The following is a 24,590-nucleotide window of genomic DNA, read 5'->3' as shown; positions in this document are numbered from 1 at the left end:
AAGTACTTCATGTTGGCCTCTACTATCCTTCCCTCCAATGATCAGTCGGGCTTTATTTCCTGAAGGATGGATTGGTTGGATCTTCTCACTGACCAAGGCACTCTCAGAACTTTCCTCCAACATCACAGTTCCCTATGGTCCAGCTCTCACATCCGTAGGTGACTATGGGGAATACCATTGCTTTGACTATGCGGATCTTTGTTGCCAGTGTGATGTCTCTACTCTTCACAATTTTATCGAGATTGGTCCTTGCTCTCCTCCCAAGAAGTAAGCATCTCCTGATTTCCTGGCTGCAGTCTGCATCTGCAGTAATCTTTGCGTCTAGAAATACTTATCTAATGTTGCAGTTTCTGGCTCCTCTGACTGACCTTGAAGCCCTGCACTTTCCAAGTCAGATTTCTGACAGAGAGAAGCATCATTCCCCTAACTTGAATCTTCATCACTTCAAGTCCCACAGGCAATCCCACAATCCTCTCTAAATCAACAGTCTCAAGAGTCTCATGCTGATTTCCAACATAACCCAATGCTTCAACTACACTGGTTATGGAGAAACCCTGCTCTAAATTTCATCCTACCTTTCGCACCCAAAATCCAATTTCTAATTTACAATTTTCAAACGCAGCAAACACACACACACATTGCCCGGGAAAATATGATCAATGTGTTAGTAATAATAATTCACCGTATCACACTGTACAATGGAGTACAGCGTCTCAATGCTATATCACTTTAAGATGAGATGGCCTAATGATATATAATGCCAAATATTTTACCGAATCGTTATTTAGTGAGTCATAAAACCCTCTTAAAAATTAATCTTGCACACACATCCAGCTTATCCAAAGTTAGCATTTAATTAGATGGCCCCGGCGCAAATGAGCATACTACTTTATTTGCTCAATCAGTATACGTCGCTCCAGTAATTAGAATTAATTCAAGTCATTGACTCACCTCCTAACAAACAATGTAAAACATTAGGCAAAATAGAAACAAATGGAGTTTTGGGGTGTGTTGTTTTTGTGGCCCCCGCTTTTGCGAAGTCAAAACACCCTTCCCCATTTTTAGAGGACAAAAAAATAAAGTGGTGCCTTCCAGATGAAGGAGGACAAGAAGGGAGAGACAGCTTTCTGAGCAAGATATAGAATTAGTATGCATATCAGCTCAGGGTAGCAGGCATTTGGGATTTCATTTTTCAAGAAGACGTAGCCCTGATAAGACATTGGAATCTTGCAAACTAGGCCCCAAATTTGCAAGATTGCAGCAGATCTATCCATCCCAAAGTATGTCTGTTGGTTTGTTGGTGGATTTGACACTACTTGAACTGTCAAGGCTCAATGCTTTGGATTTGTAGTTTTACGAGGAGTTGTATTTTTGCAAGGTCTGGAGCCTTCTCTGTAGGTGCCTCACCAAACTACAACTCTCATTATTCCACAGCATTGAGCCATGGCAGTTCAAGTGGTACCAAAGTGTACTATTTCTACTGTGTAGAGGCACCCTAAGACTCTGGAGACCATCTAGTTTCTTGGCAGAAGGCAAATACCAAGTAGAGTGAAAGGCAAGGCAGCGCCAAAATGACTGGGAAAAAAGAAGGATGAAGCTAATAGAGAAGATGGTAGAATCTCGTGCTCTGGACATCTTCAGAAAACAAATGGATAGCTACCTGCTGATGATGTTTGAGATGCAAATGGAGTACAGGGAGTTGGTCTCGATGGTCCATGAGGTCCTTTCTGTTGGAAATAGTAACCTTCTACAAGCCTCCTATACTAGTTTTTTTTTTCACGTCAGGAGCGACTTGAGAAAACACAAGTCACTTCTGGTATGAGAGAATTGGCCGTCTGCCAAAGAATGCTGGCTCTTCACCAAACTACAAATCCCATGATTTCATAACACTGAGCCCTGGCAGCTAAAAGGAGTGTCAAACTGGATGAACCCTATAGTGCACCCATTTGTCTTCTGCTGGAAATGTACCCATCAAAAAGTTCTTGCATCCTCTCCAGACATGTTTCTTATTTACTTACTTAGGCAATCCCTCGTTGTACGAGTAGGATTGTCTTCCAAGATCGGTGTACTGGCGGTGGGTCCGTAGGTGACTGTGGAGCCCTATTCTTGACCTGCATCTTCTCCCGCAGTGAGGGCATTGGTTTCCAGGTGGAAGGCGGTCCCAGTCGAGGTTGATGTGCCTTCCTCTTGGCACGTTTCTCTCTTTCATCCTCCATTCATGCTTCTTCAAATTCTACAGCAGTGCTGGTCACAACTGACCTCCAGCTGGAGCGCTCAAAGTCCAGGGCTTCCCACTTCTCAGTGTCTATGCCAGCGTTTTTAAGATTGGCTTTGAGCCCATCTTTAAATCTCTTTTCCTGTCCATTTTCCGTTCTTGAGTTTGGAGTAGAGCAACTGCTTTGGGAGTCGGTGGTCAGGGATTTGGATGACGTGGCCGGTCCAGCAGAGTTGATGGCGGAGGACCATCGCTTCAGTGCTGGTGGTCTTTGCTTCTTCCAGCACGCTGACATTTGTCTGCTTGTCTTCCCAAGAGATTTGCAGGATTTTTTGGAGGCAACATTGATGGAATCGTTCCAGGAGTTGCATGTGATGTCTGTAGACAGTCCACGTTTCGCAGGCGTATTGCAGGGTTGGGAGGACAATAGCTTTATAAACAAGCACCTTGATCTCCCTACGGATGTCCCAGTCGTCAAACACTCTCTGCTTCATTTGGAAAGAGTTTCTTATTTAACTAAATACATAAAAGTTTCCAACCTAAAATGGATGCGACTTCTTTCCCTTTTTGTCTTTGGTGAGCTACACCAGGTTGAAGTGCGTAATGGAAAGCAGAAGGGAGAATGAATATATTCTCTGGTGGATTTTCATTAGGAGCCGGTATTAAATCTCCAAAGGCCTCCTTTTTTTATTGCACGGCTCAAGCCTTAAAAATGGTAACTCTTCTTTATAGGTCTTCCTTTAAAAAAATGAAAAAAGAAGAACCCCTGGTTTTATATTTAACACGTATTGATTTTATCCTATAACATGATGGAAGAGCCGTCCCCGAAGCTGCTCCGTGGGATGCCGACGGACCAGATCCAGGGCCTAAATTGTTTCCTGGATGCTGTCATGATTGTGGAATCCGACGTTTTGTAATTCGGAGACCTTGGGAGCATTAAACGAATGGCCAAATGCTACTGGAGGCAGTGGAAAGAGGAGAGTCTATATCCTTAACTGCTGGCCTTTGTGGATTTGGATCATGGGGCATAGGCAGTTATTTAAGAGCTTGCAATAATCTCCGCAAAGCTTTGCACTCTACAAACAACTGAAATGTTTTCCTACTGGGAGTTGTGCAGCTTCTATGAATTGCTCAAATACTGTCATCTATCCCTCTGTTTTTCAGTCTTTTGATAACGCTAAAAAGCTGCAAGGAAAACCAAGAAGGCATGCTTATTTGTTCTATCGCTCTTTTCTGACCCTAGTGCCTTAGGGTGCATGTATGAGGGTTGAATGAAAAGTAATGCCTCCACCTTCGTTACTTGGGTTTGGATGGGAATATTTTAATAAATCAAATGCAGAAATAATCCGGGATTGTAGCACAGGTGGCTGAGTGTCAGCTGCATTAAGATCACTCTGACCAAAAGGTCATGAGTTCGAAGCCAGCCCGGGTTGGAGTGGGTTTCCAACCAATTGTGTGTAGCCTGTTGTCGACCTTTGCAACCCGAAAGACAGTTGCATCTGTCAAGTAGGAAAATTAGGTACCACCTTAAAGTGTGGGGAGGCTAAATTAACTAATTTATGAGGCCATAAAGTAGACTCCAGCAGAGCATTCCAGCGGGGAAGCATGCGGGGAATGCGGAAGTACTTCATCAGCATCGGAGATGGACGATGAAAGCGACAGCTCCCCTGGTGGCCAGAAAAAGTTAAATAGCCTCTGTGTATGTCTGAATATGTTTGTATGTCAAAAATTGGCATTGAATGTTTGCCATATTTGTGTACACTGTGATCAGCCCTGAGTCCCCTGCGGGGTGAGAAGGGAGGAATATAAAAGCTGTAAATAATAATAATAATAATAATAATCCTTAGAATGTGCTCTTTAACTACCACTATTCGCTTTTCCACATAATCACCAGACAATTGGATACATTTCTTCCAACGATGAACAAGTTTTCTGAAGCCGTCACGGCAGAAGTCGACACTCTGTTTCCACAACTACGTGCACAGATCTTCCGATAGCCAAGCAAAGCAATAATGTGACCCACATGTTCTTGTGAAATGCTGATTATGCTTGAAATTTCTCTCTTAGTGATACGACGATTGTCCTGAATCAATCTGTCAACCTTTTCTTGTGAAACTCGGTGGTTGCTGTCACAGGACGTCCAACTCTTTGTCATGCAAGTCAGATGTTTACACCTCAACATATTTAAACTTACTTGCCCAACGCTGCACAGTACTCACATCAACACAATAACCATAAACAGCTTGCATTCTCTGAGGAATCTCCTTTGGGGTGACACCTTCTGCTGTCAAGAATTCAATGACTGCACATTGCTTAAGTCACATTGACCAACCATCTGCGCAGAGTTCCATACTTACCACTTTAACAACACAACTGTTCAGTGCTAAGCCTTCCCGCCAAAATGGAACTGCAGAGGAGAATCTACTGAACAAGCCAGTACCTGCCGCATACCAGTACTGCCATCTGTTGAGGAGTTATGAAAGTGGAGGCATTACTTTTAATTCAATCCTTATATACCAGTGGTTTATTGTAATGGAATTCTAGGAACTGGAGTTTGACAAGCCTTCTCTATCAAAGCAAGCTGGTGCCTCTTGAAACTACAAATCCTTGGATTCCATAGTATTGAGCCATCTCCTTTAAAGTGATGCAAAACTGGATTTATTCAACTATGTAGATGTAGCCTTAGTGCGTCTAAACCAGTGGTTCCCATTCTGCCTGAGTGGAATGGCTCTCCTGCACATACATTTCCCCATTTCGTCCACCAGTGGAAAGGTGGCGGATGGCGGGCGGGACAAGCAGGATGCCATAAGGTCATCCCGCAGAGGACTGAGGTCTCCCCAGAGCCATGTTTGTAGGGGACGGAGCTTCAGTTTTGCAAAGTGTGCGACAACTGTTGTAGAGCCCACATGGCCCAGAACTGATAGAATATGCTTAATGTACATCACAGTCCTCTGAACCAGGGTCACTCTTATGACCAAATCCTTTGAATGGTGTCAGGGTGAAACTTCTCCTTGTTGACTATGAGCCCTAAAGTCTGAAAGAGAGAGATAGATTGCGTAAAGTAAATTTCAGGTTGAGGCTGGGACTTGGAGATTGCAAGTAGGGTAGTGCAATGGGTTAAACCCTTGTGCTGGCAGGACTGTGAACTGCAAGGTCAGCGGTTTGAATCCTGGGAGTGGGGTGAGCTTCCATCTGTGAGCTTCAGCTTCCCATGTGGGGACATGAGAGACGCCTCCTACAGGATGTCTGGGCATCCCCTGGGCATGGGCAACATCCTTGTAGACAGCTAGTTCTCTCACACCAGAAGTGTCCTGCATGAAAAAAAATCTTAGGAACTAAAACCCGAAGGAGTCCAGAAGACTTCTCTAGGAAACTCTAGCTTTTCTGTCAGAGGTTGACCATCAAACTACATTAAAGGACCTACAAAGCCAAGAGAAGTCTTCTATGTAGGAATCTCTAGACCTTCCAGCATAATTTTATGGTCAATCTTTGGCCAAAGTTGACCATGGGATCATGCTGGTGGACCTAGATAGAACATCTCTTCCCTGCCCACCATAATCAAAAGTTCTAGTAGATATATGTTTAGTCTTCTTAAAACTATTAATCTCCTAAAGCAATTGTATTGTCTCCCATCCTGAGATCCTTGGATGTAAGATAAGATAAGATTAATGACTTAGATGAAGGCTTAGAAGGCATGATCATCAAGTTTGCAGACGACACCAAATTGGGAGGGAGAGCCAAAACTCCAGAAGACAGGAGCAAAATTCAAAATGATCTTAACAGATTAAAGAGATGGGCCAAAACTAACAAAATGAAGTTCAACAGGGACAAATGCAAGATACTCCACTTAGGCAGAAAAAATGAAATGCAAAGATACAGAATGGGGGACGCGTGACTCGAGAGCAGTACCTGTGAAAAAAATCTTGGGGTCCTCATGGACAAGTTAAACATGAGCTGACAGTGTCATGCGGCGGCAAAAAAAGCCAATTGGATTTTGGCCTGCATCAATAGGAGCATAGTGCCTAGATCCAGGGAAATCATGGTACCCATTGCTCTATTCTGCCTTCAGTAGACCACACCTGGAATATTGTGTCCAATTCTGGGCACCATAATTGAAGGAAATGTTGAGAAGGTGGAATGTGTCCAGAGGCGGTCAACTAAAATGATCAAGGGTCTGGAGAACAAGCCTTCTGGGGAGCGGCTTAAAGAGCTGGGCATGTTTAGCCTGAAGAAGAGAAGGATGAGAGGAGACATGAGAGAAAGTCATAGGGAGGAGAGAACAAGCTTGTTTTCTGCTGCCCTGGAGACTAGGACGCAATGGAGCAGTGACTTCAAACTACAAGAAAGGAGATTCCATCTGAACATCAGAAAGAACTTCCTGACTGTGAGAGCCGTTCAGCAGTGGAACTCTCTGCCCTGGAGTGTGGTGGAGGCTCCTCCTTTGCAGGCTTTGAAGCAGAGGCTGGATGGCCATCTGTCAGAGGTGCTATGAATGCAATTTTCCTGCTTCTTGGAAGAATGGGGATGGACTGGATGGCCCATGAGGTCTCTTCCAACTCTATGATTCTATTATTCTAAGTATGGCCCCATATCTACAATATCAGCATACATGGTTTTATGTAACGAAATATATCTTCTTTAGGCGTGTTCTAGGTCCTCAGGTGGACCTCAATGGCATTCTTGGGCTGGAAGTCCTTCATTTCAAAAGGGTTCGGTATTACCCATGACTGCCCTCCATTCCCTCCAGCAAAGAAGTTTATCCGAAGGGCAAATCGGAGCCTTTAGCAGAGCCGATCCTCTTGATGCTCATTAGCCATTCCGCAGCCCCCTTCGTCCCCGTCGGCGTCATCTTTCCAGAGGAAAGATTAACGATGATAAAGCAGCAAAGGCCCAATTTTCACTTGAGCCTCCCAGCATTAGAATGATATAAATAAGAATCGTAAATCCGTTGTTGCTGATTACAGTATTCCCATGGCATCCCGAACTAGTGATGGCGGAAAGTGGATGCAGGCAACTTCTTTGTAGGGAGAGAAAGGAGGAAGGAGCATTCTGGTGATTTTTCCTTCTCCCAAAATTCCTCCATCTTGGGCTGTTTTTCCAAATTGTCATAACTGACAATCTTGGAAGCAGGAGCTCTGCAATTTTGCCTGTGTTGGATGCATGTCTGCATCCCCGAAATGGGCCAGTCCGTTCTTGGGGTGCATCTGCACTGCTGAATTAATCCAGTTTGGCACCACTTTAACTGCCAAGGCTCAATGCTATGGAATCCCATGAAGGTGAAAATCTCTTTGCAATGTAGAAATGTTAATCGCTTAACAAAAAAATAGCCTATCGACTATTAAACTAGATTAAACGTTTCTCTCTGAATGCAGACTGGGTGAGTTTTTATATTAGCTCCACTCCTTGCTGTTTAATTAAGGCTTAATCTCCCTAGTGCTGAATAGACCTTTAAAAAGAAAAACATACAGCAATAAAACACAGTTGTGTGCTGTTAAATCCTTCTTGGTTGGCTCCCATTCGTTATCCGGAATTCTGAAATTTTCCGACATTCGAAATCATCCACTTTAACAATACCTTTGCCTCCCCATGATCTCTTGTCACCCGGTATATTTTGATAATTTGAGCTTGGATTGTTGCACTCCAGGCCTAGGAACACCTATGACCACAGCACCACAACAGAGTTCAGAATACAAGCAAACAATATATTGTAGAAAAACATAAAAGTATAGGAAAAATCAGGAATAAAGAAAATAGATGTATAATCTAAAAAGGTATAGCAATAGGTGATAATCCATCAGGAGTCCAATGTTTCCTACAGATTCAAAAGTAATACAGTCCAGGAATAGCCCAAAGTCAAAAGAATAGCTTAAGTCCACAAGCAAAAGGTATACTCAGTAAAACAAAAACAGGAACATAGAAACTCCCAAAATACTTCAATCCAAAACCAACGCTTGACTTGAAACAAAAACCAGAGAACTCAGGCCTAGCTTCTCACTTGAATGCTGTGTTGCCAGAACTAACCCGTAGGTAAATAACTTGCTAGCCACCCATGAAAGCATTCTGTTTCCCATCAATTCTCTCCTCGACTTTCCCATGCAATCGCTCAGGCCAAAGATGCCTATTTTCTGCTTTGACCTGTAAACAAAGACCTTTGTTGATCTTCGTAGCACCAGGTGTTTTTTTTCTGGGAGCTTTTTGTATCACTTAGTTCTTCACCTGACTCCTTATCTAATATTGCAGTTTCTGGCTTCTCTGGCTCACGTTGAAGCCCTGCATTTTCCAAGTCAGATTTCCTACAGGGAGAAGCAGAATTCCCCTGACTTGAATCTTCATCCCTGAAAATACACTCATAGATACTTTATTTCCCCAAAAATATATTCATAGATATTCTTTTCCCCAAAAATACATTCATAGGTACTCTTTTCCCCCAAAAACACATGCTTAGATACTCTGTTTCCCTGAAAATACATTCATAGATACCCTGGTTCCGCAAAAATATATTCATAGATACCCTGTTTCCCTGAAAATACATTCATAGATACTCTGTTCCCCCAAAAATAAGACTTAACCAGAAAATAAGCCCTTGTATGATTTTCCAGGATGCTCATAATATGAGCCGTACCCCAAAAATAAGCCCCAGTTAAGATCGTCAGTCGGACAGACTCTTTTACTGGTAGTACATTCATTGCGACACACTGTGGACGTATTGAATGATAAAATCATCATATTAATATATAATATAAATATAAGGAATATTATTGACAAAATATTATGACGATGTTCCAGAAGAAGATGACAGGACTGGATTCGAATAAATGTAGGGTTTTTTTGTACATGAAGAAACGAAGAAATGTAGATTGTCATACACGAATAAATGTAGATCTTTGCACATGGAAAAAATAAAGCCCCTGAAAATGAGCCCTAAGGTGTCTTTTGGAGCAAAAAATCATATAAGTACTGGCTTTATTTTTAGGGCAGTACGGTACATACATATTTCGACTCTATTATTATTAGAAACACAACAGGATTAGTACACAACAAACAAGATCACTATGCTGGCTGTTGTATTGGAGAACACGTCAGACACTTCCCAAGTGTCTAGGACTTTGCGATGTATCATCAAATAATGCGTGTAGATCCCAGTACGGGTGGCCTTTTGCAGCTGACAGGTGGTAATTTTGTCAGCACCAATTGTGTTTAAGTGCAGGCCAAGGTCTTTAGGCATTGCATCCAGTGTGCCAATCACCACTGGGACAACCTTGACTGGCTTGTGCCAGAGTCTTTGCAGTTTGATCTTTAAATCCTCGTATTGTGCCAGCTTTTCCAGTTGCTTCTCATCAATTCTACTGTCGCTTGGGATTGCAACATTGACGATCCATACTTCGTTTTTTTCCACGATTGTGAGGTCAGGATTATTGTGCTCCAAAACCGTTAGTCTGAATTCGGAAGTCACAAAGTTGGTTGCCTTTGAAGACTGTCCGGAAGTTTCAAACGATCCAGCAGATCAACTCCTCAGCTGCGCCAGCTCCACTGGCTGCCAGTCTGCTACCGGACACAATTCAAAGTGCTGGCTTTAGCCTATAGAGCCCTAAACTGTTCTGGCCCAATTTACCTGTCTGAACGCATCTCCCCTTATGAACCATCTAAGACTTTAAGATTGTGCGGGGAGGCCCTGCTCTTGATCCCACCTTCATCACAAGTACATTTGGCAGGGACAAGAGACAGGGCCTTCTCTGTGGTGGCCCCTCGGCTATGGAACACCCTCCCTAAGGAGATTAGATCAGCTCCCTCACTCTTAACGATTCAGAGACAAGTTAAGACATGGTTATATGAGCAAGCGTTTACAAATGCAGAGTAACTGACATAGGAAATGGAATTTGGACAACATTTTTAACTAGGAGACGCTAATGATAATGATGTTGGTTTGTATTGTTCCTATTGTGGTTTTATATTGTTTTAATGCTTAATCTGTATTTTGCTATTGTGTGTACTAACATTAACTTTTTCAGGCTTGTGATCCCACCAGTTCTTTGTCACAGAAAGATGGTATTTGTGGCAGAAGTTCCAATGAATCATCTGAGCAACGGTGTTGTGCCTCTGCTTGTAGTCTGTTTGCGCGATCTTCTTGCATTATTATTATTATTATTATTATTATTATTATTATTCCTTACCTGCCTCTCCTAATGACTCGAGGTGGGTTGGAACATAGATAAAACTGATAATCATCATAAACAGATAGATAGATAAATAGATAGATAGATATTTCAATACTTATACGTGAGTATATGGCGTGTTTCTCTTCCAGATTGGAATGCATCTTCCGTTGGCTTTCCTTTGCCAAAATGTACAATTCAGTGTGAATCTTCTTCTTCCGACAGGGCCACATAGGGACGACGGCCACCAAAATCATCGACGTCTACCTCCCGCTCCATGCGAACCAGGACAAGCTGCAGCCCATGACGGTGGTGACCATCGCGAACGCCAAGGTGCACGACCTGATCGGCCTCATCTGCTGGCAGTACACAAGCGAAGGCCGTGAACCCAAGCTCAAGTAGGCCCCTTTCTTTCCTTCTTCCTTGCTTTCCCTCCCCTCTCCGTCTTTTTCCCTTCCCTTCTTTTTTCTTTCTCTTTCACCCGACTCCCCTTCCCTTCTTTCCTCTGCAGCCATCTTTGCATAATGAAATGGATTTCCACATCAATATATTTTTTTAACAGATAAATCTTGCCGGAACACCTCCGCATTTATCAATATTCCCTTCTGAGCTATGCATACATCTATATCTATTTCTCTTTCAATTAAATTACCGGGTTCTGTGTAATGACAAGCATATGAAGCCCGTGTCATAGAAATGAATCATCATTTCAAGATGCTCTACCCTTTTTCTTCCCCCCCCTTCGGGTGTCTTGTTTGTTTGTTTTTAAAGAAAGATAAATCGCAAGGGAGTCGGGTGTCACCGATATGACTAACATTTCTATGTCCAACGGGGTTTTAAACTACTCTTTAAATGGCCAAGGGTCAAAGAAGGGAGTGTATCACGACCTTCTGATGCAACTGGATTTGCTACCCAGCCCTATATTTTCACTGGCATTGTGGGCACAGGACCCCTGCGAATGTGGAAAAGTCACAAATAAAACGTCTTCTTTTGCTAACCCAAGGCAACACTGCTCTAGCAATCTAGACGTCCTCTAATACAAATCTGTCATCAGATGTTCCACCAGAAGTTGACCATAAAGTGGTCAAGAGATTCCTTGGGAGAATAATTCGGGGGTTTTCACTTTTATAGGCGGTCCTGTGGCCCTAGCCCTTGCAAATATAGAGGGCTGACTGTAATGCAAGTTAAGATAAGTTCATCCATCCACATTATAAACAATAAGGAGAACTTGGAACAAATACTTGAGTATAAGCCGAGTTTTTCAGCCCTTTTTTAGGCTGATAAAGCCCCCCTCAGCTTATACTCAAGTCAAGGTTACTTATTATTTTACTCTGTTGTTGTTATTTCATTTACATTATTTGACTCTATTATTATTATTTTAATTTTATTACATGTATTGTTTTACTCTATTATTATTATTACATTTATTATTTGACTCTATTATTATTATTACATAAATGTATTTTATTACATTTATTACTGTAATCTATTTATTATTATACTTATTATTATTATACTTATACTTACTTTATTTATTATTATACTTTATTATTATTCTCTTTATTATTGTTATTATTACATTTAGTTTTTACTCTATTATTATTACTACATTTATTATTTTACTCCATTTACTATTGTTATATTTATTAATTTACTCTATTTTTACTATTATTATTGCATTTACATTACTTTATTATTATTATTATTTTATTACATGTATTGTTTTACTCTATTTATTATTATTACATTTATTATTTTATTCTATTTATTATTATTACATTTATTATGTACTCCAGTTATTATTATTATTGTTATATTTATTATTTTACTCTATTATTACTATTATTATTGCATATACATTACTTTACTTTATTATTATTTTTATTACATGTATTATTTTACTCTATTAATACTATTATTACGTTTCTGTTATTTTACTCTATTATTAATTTATTACATTTATTATTTTACTCTATTATTATATTTATTATTTTACTCTATTAATACTATTATTGCATTTCCATTATTTTACTCTATTATTCTTATTTTATTACATGTATTATTTTACTCTATTATTATTGGAAGGATATGTAAATACATTTACATTGAAGAAGGTCAGAATAAGGGTTTAATTAGAGTTGGACAGTCTTCTCTTAAATTGCAGTTTTATGTAAATATTCAAAAACATTTAACCTACTGATGCTTCAATTAATGTCATTTTATTGGTATCTATATTTATTTTGAAATAGCTGGTGGATTTCCCACCCTGGGCTTATACTCGAGTCAATATATTTCCCAGTTTTAGGTGCCTCAGCTTATATTCAGGTCAGCTTATACTTGAGTATATACGGTACTTGGGTATTTTCAGTGACTGAGGGAGTGGGATCCCTTCCTACGAACCATCCGTTTATCAAGCCTTCAGGATACAGCAGCTTTAATATGTCTTTATTACCTGTTTGATATAATAAATACCTTTTGCTTGGAGTAAGCACTCCCGGTGAGCCGAGTTGCAACCCGAGGTTTGCGGATTAATTGGGGGGCTTGCAAATCCGATTGTCGGCAGAATATTTCACTGTCGCATCCAATCAATAACCTTGGTAAATCAACTCATTTAATTCCACCACCACCCCCCAAAAATGATCTATATAGATCAACCGACCAATTAAACAATTAGCATGTGCTTTGCTATTAATTAATTTAGGCATCCGTCAGGCAATTAAAACTTCCAAATTTGGACTGCCAAGTTTAGAAACCTGCTGCTGCTGTTTTTGGTGGTTTCGGCAACTCTTCTAAGCCCGAGAATTATTATTATTATTGCTATTATTATTATTATTATTATTATTATTATTATTATTAATGTATATCCCACTTTTATCTCTTTGAGACACAAAGCCAATGGCTTTGAAACTTGCATCTACACTGCAGAATTAATGCAGTTTCACACAACTTGACTACATGCTGTGGAATCATGGGAATTGTAGTTTGGCAAGGCACCAGTACTCTTTGGCAGTGAAGGCTAAACTCCCAGGATTCCATAGCATTGAGCCACTTCAGTTCAAAAGGTGTTGTCAAAGGCTTTCATGGCTGTGAGTCTTCCAGGCTGTATGGCCGTGATTTTGTCATTTGGGAGCGCTATGAGGGTTGAATAAAAAGTAATGCCTCCACCTTCGTAACTCCTCCACAGATGGCAGTACTGGTATGCAGCAGATACTGGCTTGTTCAGTAGACTCTCCTCTATAGTTCCATCTTGCCGGAAGCCTTAACATTGAACGGTTGTGTTGTTAAAGTGCGAAGTATGGAACCCTGTGCATACGCTCGGTTAATGCGACTCAAGCAACGCATGCAGCAGGTACTGGCTTGTTCAGTAGACTCTCCTCTACAGTTCCATTTTGGCGGGAAGCCTTAGCATTGAACGGTTGTGTTGTTTAAATGCGAAGTATGGAACCCTGCACAGACAGTCGGTCAATGCGACTTAAGCAACGCATGCGGCACGTACTGGTTTGTTCAGTAGACTCTCCTCTACAGTTCCCTTTTGGTGGGAAGCCTCAGCATTGAACGGTTGTGTTGTTAAAGTGCGAAGTATGGAACCCTGCGCAGACGATCGGTCAATGCGACTTAAGCAACGTGCAGTCATTGAACTCTTTGACAGCAGAAGATGTCACCTCAACATCTTTAAATACAATCCCCATAAACTCTTTGTCACGCAACTCAGATGTTTCCACCTCAACACCTTTAAACTTACTCACCCAATGACACACAGTACTCCCATCAACATAATCACCATAAACAGCTTGGATTCTCCAATGAATCTCCTTTGGGGTGACACCTTCTGCTGTCAAGAATTCAATGACTGCATGCTACTTAAGTCGCATTGACCGACTGTCTGTGCAGGGTTCCATACTTTGCATTTTAACAACACAACTGTTCAATGCTAAGGCTACCCGCCAAAATGGAACTGTAGAGGAGAGTCTACTGAACAAGCCAGTACCTGCCACATACGGTGCTTGAGTCATATTGACTGACCGTCTGCGCAGGGTTCCATACTTCACACTTTAACAACACAACCGTTCAATGCTAATGCTTCCTGCCAAAATGGAACTGTAGAGGAGAGTCTACTGAACAAGCCAGTACCTGCCGCATACCAGTACTGCCATCTGTTGAGGAGTTACAAAAATGGAGGCATTTCTTTCATTCAACCCTCGTAGTTGCAGGAATTTATAGTTAACCTACAATCAAAGAGTATTCTGTACTCCACCAACGATGGAATTGAACCAAACTTGGCACTCAGAACTCCCACGACTTACAGAAAATATTGGAAGGGTTTGGTGGGCATTGACCTTGAGTTTTGGAGTTGTAGTTTACTTACTTCCAGAGAGCACGGTGGACGCAAACAATGATGAATCTGGACCAGACTTGGCATGAATACTCAGTATGCCCAAATGTGAATACTGGTGGAGTTTGGGGGAATTAGACTTAATATATGAGAGTTGTAGTTGCTGGGGTTTATAGCTCACCTACAATCAAAGAGCATTCTAAACCTCACCAATTATAGAATTGGGACAAACTTCCCATACGGAACCCCCATGACCAACAGAAAATAATGTGTTTCTGATGGTCTTTGGAGATCCCTCCGACACCCCCTCGCGATCCCCCCACAAGGTTCCGACCCCCAGGTTGAGCGTTAGCAAGCATGGCTTCTCCCAAGCCATACCAATCCCCTTTGATGCCATATTCTCCCATCCCCAACAAATGTACCAATCTGAAATCCCATTGTTTTCAAAGTGTCGGATGTTCTCCTCTCTGGCATCTTGCAACTCTAATGTGTGCACTTTCTTGTCCTGCAGCGACAACGTCAGTGCTTACTGCCTCCATATTGCTGAGGATGATGGCGAGGTCGACACAGATTTCCCGCCTTTGGATTGTAACGAACCCATTCACAAGTTTGGCTTCAGCACGCTGGCCCTGGTGGAGAAGTACTCGTCCCCCGGCTTGGCAGCCAAGCAGTCGCTCTTTGTCCGAATGTGAGTCCCACGCTGGCTTTTTATATCCTGCTTTCCGTGTTATCTCTGCTTCTGTGCAACAGCCTTCCATTTCTGTGTATAGGCGGGAAATCCAACTTACAAATGACTCATAGTTAAGAACAGGGGTGAAACAACAGAAAGTGAGAGAAATATATCCCTTAGAAGGGGAATTCACTCCTGGAAGAGTTGTTATCATGGGGGAAAGGGGTCTCCAGTGAAGCATTATCTCCAGTCTTTGTTTCCACAACAAGCCAAATTTCCCAAAAAACAATTACCAAGGGACAGAAAGTGAGGTGAAATCTTCTGAACAGGGGCACAGGGGTGTTGACCCTTCTCAATGCTATTCAAAGTATTTATGTATTTATTTATTTATTTGCCATATTTATATCCCGCCCTTTTCACTCCAAAGTGTGTGTGTGTATTTGACTGGTGTTACACTTTAAAAATGTATATTTTCCGACTTATGATGGAATTGAATCAAACTTGGCACACAAAACTCCCATGACCTAGAGAAAATACTGGAAACGTTTGGTGGGCATTGACCTTGAGTTTTGAAGTTATAGTTCACCTACATCCAGGTAGCACTGTGGACTCAAACAATGATGGATTAGAACCAAGCTTGGCACTAATACTCAATATGCCCAAGTTTGGGGTAAATAGACTTTGACATTTGGGAGTTGTTGCTGGGATTTATAGTTCACCTACAATCAAAGAGCATTCTGAATTCCATCAATGATAGAATTGAACCAAACTTGGCACACATATCTCCGATGACCTACGGAACATACTGGAAAGATTTGGTGGGCATTGACCTTGAGTTTTGGAGTTGTAGTTCACTTACATCCAGAGAGCACAGTGGATTCAAACCATGATGGATTAGAACCAAGCTTGGTACTAATACTTAATATGCCCAAATGTGAATACTGGTGGAGTTTGGGGTAAATAGACCTTGACATTTGGGAATTGTCGTTGCTGGGATTTATAGTTCACCTGCAATCAAAGAGCATTCTGAACTTCACTAATAATGGAATTGGACCAAACTTGGCACACAGAACTCCCATGACCTTCAGAACATACTGGAAAGGTTTGGTGGGCATTGACCTTGAGTTTTGGAGTTGTAGTTCACTTACATCCAGAGAGCACTGTGGACTCAAACAATGGCATTAATATTCAATATACCCAAATGTGAACACTGGTAGAGTTTGGGGTAAATAGACCTTGACATTTGGGAGTTGTCGTTGCTGGGATTTATAGTTAACCTACAATCAAAGAGCATTCTGAACCCCACCAACGATAGAATTGGGCCAAACTTCCAACACAAAACCCCCATTGCTTGAAGGGACTTTCCCTCATCCCACACACATGCACCACACTTCCATATGCCGATCACGCCTGCTCTCCCCTCCCCGCTTGAAGTCTCAGAAGCAGCCCTCCCCTTGGTGGAGAGGCTGGCCAATCACATTGAAGGAGGGCTTTTAGTGGGAGGATTCACCATCTGTTTCCAAAAAGGAAGAGAAGGAGAAGTGGAGAGATCTTCAAAGGGGTTCCTAAGACCATCCAAAATCTAAGTTTTCTGATTGTCTTTTGCGACCTCTCTGATACCCCCTTGCAACACCCCCAGGTGTATTGACCCCAGATTGAGAAACACTGCTACAGATGCATAACCGTGTTAGATATCTAGGGTTTGCGCCCACAGATTGTGATGAATCTACTCTCCAACGTGACCCAGTTGGCCAAGCCAAGAGCCATGGATGAGGCTTTGGGAGCCCAGTTCCAGCAAACTTTGCCACCGTTCCAAGTCCTGCCAAGGCAAACTCTCCTCTGCTGCCCAAGTTTGTTTATCAGTGCCCAGAGGTTGGAAGTGGCCCACGGAACGTTTAATATTCCAAGCTGAGAGTGGAATGTCTTTGTAGTTATGGAGAGGAGTAAATAATTGAGTTTGATTAGGGAGAGGCACCTCATTATCCCCCTCCCCACCTGTGCCCAGCTGGTAGGGGAGGGTCGAAATGAAGCCATTAGCTGTCTCTCTTACTGGCATCTCCAAGCGCTCAGATACATCTGTGTCTTATTTTCTTTTCTGGCACAATCAGTCGCGCGAGCTAAGCAGGCATGACCGAATTTGGCAAGTTCCAAGGACTCTGGCAAAGTTACACAAGGAGAAGACGGAGGGCAGCCATCCTGGCTTTGAGCGCGGCCATTAGTCTCGCAAACGGATGGCTTTCGGGAAACCGGCGGCAGGACAAAAAGGAGTCAATGCCGTCCAATCTCGAGTGCTCAAATTCCCCCCGCAACCTGCTTTCGCTGCCGAGCAGGATTTTTCCAAGCTGGATCTCGCTGAACATTTGCCGCCACCTAAACGCGGCTGGCAAACGGAAACCTGGGAGTTTCCATGCAAAAGAGGAAATTGGGTGGCATTGTGGGAAGTGGAATCAGGCCAGATCTCGGTGTGGATCTCTGTTGGGTTGGCAGGATCACTAGGTAACTCTCAACTTGCCATTAACGTAACCTGAACTGCTTCACAGGAACGTTGTGAAGCCAGACTCATCTCCCACAAGAATAACAGCAACTTCAACATGCCATATGTATATGAAGAAGCGCACTTTGAAGGACTGCCTTAACCCTATACACGGGAAACTCCTAAAGACCAAATACTTGTTCAGCAGCGTTTGATCCTGATTATTTTCATCCTGATTACTTTAAATTGGAGTTTGGGTGACATGTTTACCAGATGTCCTCGGACTCCCATTCCTAGCGAACAATGTTAGTAGACCCACACATTTGCCCCATCCTGCTTTAGCCGAGCTGTGGGCCCTCCTTTGCTTTTCCTGTACTGGTTGTGACCTTGTTATTTGGGGATCTTGTGACAAGTCCCCAAGTTGCATAAGGAAAACACTCAAGCAGGGGCTAAAACCCTTCCTCAACCTGTACGATCCCTTCGATCTTCTGGGGAGGCCCTCCTCTCGCCCCTTCCTCTATCACAAGCACGACTTGTGGGAACGAGGGAGAAAGCCTTCTCCGCTGTGGCCCCCTGACTTTGGAATTCACAACCTGGTGAGATTAGGCAAGCCCCCACCCTAGCAGCCTTTAAGAAAGATCTGAAAACTTGGCTCTTCCGATGTGCCTTTGGAGAGTGACCATTCATCCCACTTCTGTTTGTTCCACCAACAGTGTTGCCCCTATGATGCACTTTCTCCCATCCTAAACTGAAAGCCTAACCCCACTGTTCATCCTTTTGGGCTTCTCTCCTGTGCACTTTTTCTACTCCTACCTCTTCCAGGGTTTTATCATTTTAGCTTGTCCATGTGGCCGGCCCATTGTGTCCGATTTTATATTATGTTATTTTGCTTTGTTTACTTTATTCTGCTACTGTATGTATTTATTGTGATGTAATTTTTGTTGTTTTTTGTTGTTTGCATTTTGTATTTTATTTTGCTGTGTTGCATCTTTGGGCTTGTCCTCATGTTATCCGCCCGAGTTCCCCTCGGGGAGATGGTGGCAGGGCATAAATAAAGATTATTATTACTATTACTATTATTATTATTATTATTATTATTATTATTATTTAAAACACAACAAGATTAGTCCACAGCAGACACTCTGATGGCTGTTGTATTGATCACACGTCGGACAGTTTCCAAGTGTCGAGGATTGTGTGATATATCGGCAAATAATGCGTGCAGATCCCAATAATAATAATAATAATAATAATAATAATAATTATTATTATTATTATTATTACAGTTAGGAAAGAGTTATTTTATACTTAAACTGGATAACCGCATGGATAGACCGTGTTTAATTGTTTACCCAGTAGATAACAAGAGTTGAGATCATCCAAAAAGCCAGTGAAGCTGGGCTAAAGGCCAGGAGCTCACCTTGACCCAGGCTTCAAACTGTCAGCCTTTCGGTTGGCAAGATTTACTGGCGGTTAACCTGCTGTGCGAAAGCGTGTCCTCAAACTACAATAGTTTCAAATGACAGAAAAGGAGATTCCAGTGAACATTAGGACATCTGTAGAGATACCAAGGTGTTTGTTTATAAAGCTATTGTCCTCTTAACCCTGCTCTATGCCTGCGAGATGTGGACTGTCTACAGATGTCACATGCAACTCCTGGAACGATTTCATCAGCGCTGCCTCAGGAAAATCCTGCAAATCTCTTGGGAAGACAAGCGGACAAACGTCAGCGTGCTGGAAGAAGCAACGACCACCAGCACTGAAGCAATGGTCCTCCGCCATCTACTCCACTGGACCGGCCACATTGTCCGGATGCCCGACCACCATCTCAAAAAACAGTTGCTCCACTCCGAACTCAAGAACAGAAAACAGAATGTTGGTAGGCATGTAAAAAGATTGAAAGATGGGCTCAAAGCCAACCTTAAAAACTCTGGCATCGACACTGAGAACTGGGAAGCCCTGGCCCTTGAGCTCTCCAGCTGGAGGTCAGCTGTGACCAGCAATGCTGTAGAATTTGAAGAGGCATGAATGGAGGGCGAAAGAGAAAAACATGCCAAGAGGAAGGCACATCAAGCCAACCCCGACCGAGACCACCTTCCGAAACCAATGCTGAAGATGCAGATCAAGAATAGGGCTCCACAGTCACCCACAGACCCACCGTCAGGACACTGATCTTGGAAGACTATCCTACTCAGACAACGAGGGATCGCCTAAGTAAATAGGAAGAACTTCCTGACTGTGAGAGCTGCTCAGCAGTGGAACTCTCTTCCCTGGAGTATGTGGATGCTTTTAAACAGAGGTTGGATGGCCATCTGTCGGGGCTGCTTTGAATGTGATCTTCCACGAGGTGTCTTCCAAGTCTAGAATTCTATGATTCTTATTCAGCGAGTCAGTTTAGCTACAAGAGACGATAGCAGAGGCCTAGCTGTGGCAACTCTGCTTCTCCCTTCCCTGTGTTGACTTTCCCAATCCAATTTTGCAAACCTCATTCTGCAAAACTTTTCTGCAGAAACAGGCCGCTCTTGCCTTAGCCTTTCTTCCCGTCCTTCTTTTCTCTTAATGGATTTGCCCAAGCCTAGTCCCAGGGTGAAGCAACCCGCGTTTTCCCCCCTCGAGGGATTGGAGTCCTCCTCGCTTCTCTCTCTCTCCCTTTCTCTTTTCCCTTCATTTTCCCTCTCCTGAACCTTGCCACCCTGGCTCCGGCATCGAGGCTGTAAAGGAAGATGGAAAGCCAAGTTACCTCAGAATGATCACTATCATTAACATTCACGGGGGGTTCACTCATCATTCCTGACTGCACCGACATGGCAGCCGCTATGAAGCGTCCACAGGTGTAGCGCGATGATACATATTACATTGTGCCACAATGGATTTATGTATTCTGTAACAAAAGAAAAGTGTAATGAAAAAATACAGAAGGTAATCCTTTATTCCTCCGCCGCGCAATTTATCAGTAATGCCGGCGGATGATAAGTGCCAGGGATTTTCCTTTGCTTGATTTAACCTTGTCACCCAGGTATGTTTTCGTAAAATGATTGGGAAGGAAGAGGGTTAGGGCAAAGCCGGCTCAAGGAAGGGTTCGGGTTCGTTTCCTGGCCCAATTAAATGCCTTTTTTAAGAGACTCTACTTGGCAAAGGGGCGAGGCGATCGCTTCACCCGGAGAGGTTTCCCGTCTTACCTCCCTCAACTCATAACTCACGCAAAGCGGCTCAGAACTTACCTAAGGAAATGAAGCTTCAACCTATTATATTTATTTATATACTTGCTCCCTACGTTTTGGCATGGCCCAATAGCCAGGGCTCAGTGGAGGGCTATCCTTACTTACTTAGTCAATCCCTCGTTGTCTTGAGTAGGATAATCCTCCAGGGTGGGTCTGTAGGTGACCATAGAGCCCTATTCTTGACCTGCATCTTCTCCCACAGTTTCCAGGTGGAAGACGGTCTCACTCAGGATTGGCTTGATGCGCCTTCCTCTTGGCACGTTTCTCTCTTTTGCCCTCCATTCGTGCCTCTTCAAATTCTACAGCATTGCTGGTCACAGCTGACCTCCAGTTGGAGTGCTCAAGGGCCAGGGCTTCCCAGTTCTGGGTGTCTATGCCAGAGTTTTAAAGGTTGGCTTTGAGCCCATCTTTCAATCTCTTTTCCTACCCAACAACATTCCGTTTTCCGTTCTTGAGTTCGGAGTAGAGCAACTGCTTTGGGAGATGGTGGTCGGGCATCCAGACAACGTTGCCGGTCCAGCGGAGTTGATGGCGGAGGACCATCGCTTCAGTGCTGGTGGTCTTTGCTCCTTCCGCCACGCTGACATTTGTCCGCTTGTCTTCCCAGGAGATTTGAAGGATTTCAGCACTGATGGAATCGTTCCAGGAGTTGCATGTGATGTCTGTAGACAGTCCATGTCTTGCAGGTGTTTAGCAGCGTCCATGGATCAAGATGTGAGAGGAAGTCATGGGGAGCAGCGGGGAGCAAGCTCATTTTCTGCTGCCCTGGAGACTAGGACGCAATGGAACAATGGCTTCAAATGACAGGAAAGGAGATTCCACCTGAACATTAGGAAGAACTTCCTAATTAGGAGAGTTGTTCATCAGTGGAACTCTCTGCCCCAGAGTGTGGTGGAGGCTCCTTCTTTGGAGGCTTTGAAACGGAGGCTGGATAGCCATCTTTCGGGGGGTGCTTTGAATGTGATTTTCCTGCGTCTTGGTAGGAGGTTGGACTGGATGGCCCACCAAGTCTCTCCCAACTCTATGATTCTATGTTTGCATGGGTCAGAGGCTTTGTTAAAAGGTTTTTTACAACAGGAGGAAAACAATTGGAGAGATTTTTATTTATCGTGTCAGGAGCAAACCAAATAATTGTATTGCATTTTTTAACAAACAAACAAACAAAACACAAAGCTTGGTAGTTGATTAAATGTCCTTTGACCGGTATCTGGCCACTTGGAATGCCTCTGGTGTTGCTGCAAGGAGGTCCTCCCTTGTGCATGTGGTAGGGCTCAGGTTGCATTGCAGCAGGTGGTCAGTGGTTTGCTCTTCTCCACACTCGCATGTTGTGGATTCCACTTTGTGGCCCCATTTCTTAAGGTTGGCTCTGCATCTCATGGTGCCAGAGCGCAGTCTGTTCAGCGCCTTCCAAGTCACCCAGTCTTCTGTGTGCCCAGGAGGAAGTCTCTCATTCGGCATCAGCCATTGATTGAGGTTCTGGTTTTGAGCCTGCCACTTTTGGACTCTCACTTGCTGAGGTGTTCCAGTGAGTGTCTCTGTAGATCTTAGAAAACTATTTCTTGATTTAAGTCATTGACGTGTTGGCTGATACCCAAACAAGGGATGAGTTGGAGATGTCACTGCCTTGGTCCGTTCACTATTGGTTGCTACTTCCCAGCGGATGTCAGGTGGTGCAATACCAGCTAAAGAGTGTAATATCTCCAGTGGTGTAGAGTGCAGACACCCCGTAATGATGCGGCATGTCTCATTAAGAGCCACATCTAGTGTTTTAGTGTGGTGAGATGTGTTCCACACTGGGCATGCATACTCAGCAGCAAAGTAGCAAAGCACAAGGGCAGATGTCTTCACTGTGTCTGGTTGTGATCCCCAGGCTGTGTCAGTCAGATATTGTTTCTAGCGCCCACTTTTTGCTTGATATTCAGGCAGTGCTTCTTGTAGGTCAGAGAGAGATGGAGCACAAAGGAGAAAGAGAGAAGAAGAATTTGTGGACAGATGGGCCATAACAAGCAAAAGGAGACAAGAAGGCGGAACAACTGGAGATTCAACTGTCGAGATTAGAGCGGGAAGTTTGCAATCCTGATCTTTTATAGGAGCCTGAAACATTGCCTGACTGTACAGAGAAGTGCAGACGGTTGAATGTTTGCCCCCGGAGCCTCAGGAAACCAGCCGAGACGGGCGTGATGGACTGTTCTCCGAGCAGCCTTCCTACCTCCCCCAGGCTCAAGACCCCGGTTGTCAGCCCTCCACTGGCTCTTCCAAGATTGACGCTGCTGTGGCCCCAACCTGGCCCCGCGCCAGAACAAACATCCCAGAGTTTACAGTTTCAGGCTGCACATTATATTCTCGAGATCTTGCCAAGGCCTCACTTACTGAAATAGTTCCACTAAATATAGTCAAACGCGGGGCTTTCTCTTTCCCTCTTCTCCCCCACCCCAGTGGTGTCTCTGGCCCATGCCTCCCACCCCTATGCGCACGTTTCTTCATATTTCGCTTTGATCAGTTAAATAAACTTGTAAAGATCAGTTCTGGGACGGCCTCCAGGTTTAGAGGTAAAGGATGGCCGGGGTTTTTGCCTCGGAGGAGTTGGAGCAATTAACTTGACGGCTTTCAGGCTGAGGAGCTCAACTCCAGACCCTGTCCAAATTCATACACATTTAAATTTGCACCCCTCGCTTTGTTTGCTTTTGTTTTTCTCCCAGAAGTGGCCGACATATTCACAGAGATGCTAGGCTTGGGGGCTATTAGGGATCTTTCCATAAATGCGACCAGATCCTATTCACGCTCCAAGTGAATAGGATCTTCGTGGTCACCAAAGCAGGATCATTGCACAAGAGGCTTATCTTCCAAAGGTTTGAGGGAAACCTAAAGTTTTGTAGAGCAATGTATCGTCTGAGGATGCCTGCTACCTTGGCAGCTGCCTCTCCACAAAAGTCAACATTGACACTGAAATACAACACTGCCTGAGCTCTGCAAGTGCAGCTTGTTTCTGAATGAAGCAGAAAAATGAATGAAGCAGGTTCCAGTTGTGTGTCAGTGAGAATCATGAATGCATTGCGATGACCCTTGGCCGACTTGGCCTCTCGCTTACTAGCTAAGTGGGAACTTCTCCGGACCCTTAATTGCAGGTGATCTTGCCTGCTCATTAATTCATTATCTTCTTCAAAGCTCTCTAATCCCTTATCTTGGTTTACCAGCTGGGCTGGATCATCATGGGAAGGCAAAGGAGTCGAAGACATCTCCACCTAGCCATGTGGGAATTCACTCCCGTTATCAGTCTCACTGACATTCTTTTCCCCTGAGAACTGATTTGTTGTTTCCCCTTCTGCAGCCTCACCTTCAACCCTGTCTGAGTGAACAGAAATCTGTAACCCATCATCCTCCTTAACAGGAAACTCTGGCTCACAAGACCCACAGGTCTCAGCTTCAGACTCAGAGTCAAACTGAGTCACAACAGATGGTTTTTCCCGTAATAGGCAGTAAGAGCACCTAAAGCTTCAGAGAGCTTTTGTTCAACCATTTCAAAGC

General features: G+C 43.4%; 1 protein-coding gene across 3 annotated transcripts in view; it reads left to right on the top strand.

Annotated features, from left to right (window-relative positions):
- Positions 1-24,590, top strand: part of MAPKAP1 (MAPK associated protein 1) — a 162,064-nt gene that overhangs the window by 60,154 nt on the left and 77,320 nt on the right. For all 3 annotated transcript variants that reach the window (XM_067471833.1, XM_067471832.1, XM_067471831.1), the window contains exons 6-7: positions 10,594-10,766; positions 15,213-15,389. In XM_067471833.1, the coding sequence (XP_067327934.1) occupies positions 10,594-10,766; positions 15,213-15,389 (350 nt within the window). The remainder of the gene's footprint in view (positions 1-10,593; positions 10,767-15,212; positions 15,390-24,590) is intronic.

Source organism: Anolis sagrei, chromosome 11 (genome assembly GCF_037176765.1).
Source record: "Anolis sagrei isolate rAnoSag1 chromosome 11, rAnoSag1.mat, whole genome shotgun sequence".
In the NCBI taxonomy this organism is placed as follows: domain Eukaryota; kingdom Metazoa; phylum Chordata; class Lepidosauria; order Squamata; family Dactyloidae; genus Anolis; species Anolis sagrei.
The sequence above is the reverse complement of the archived record's forward strand: the minus strand, read 5'-3'. Positions and strand labels throughout refer to the sequence as shown.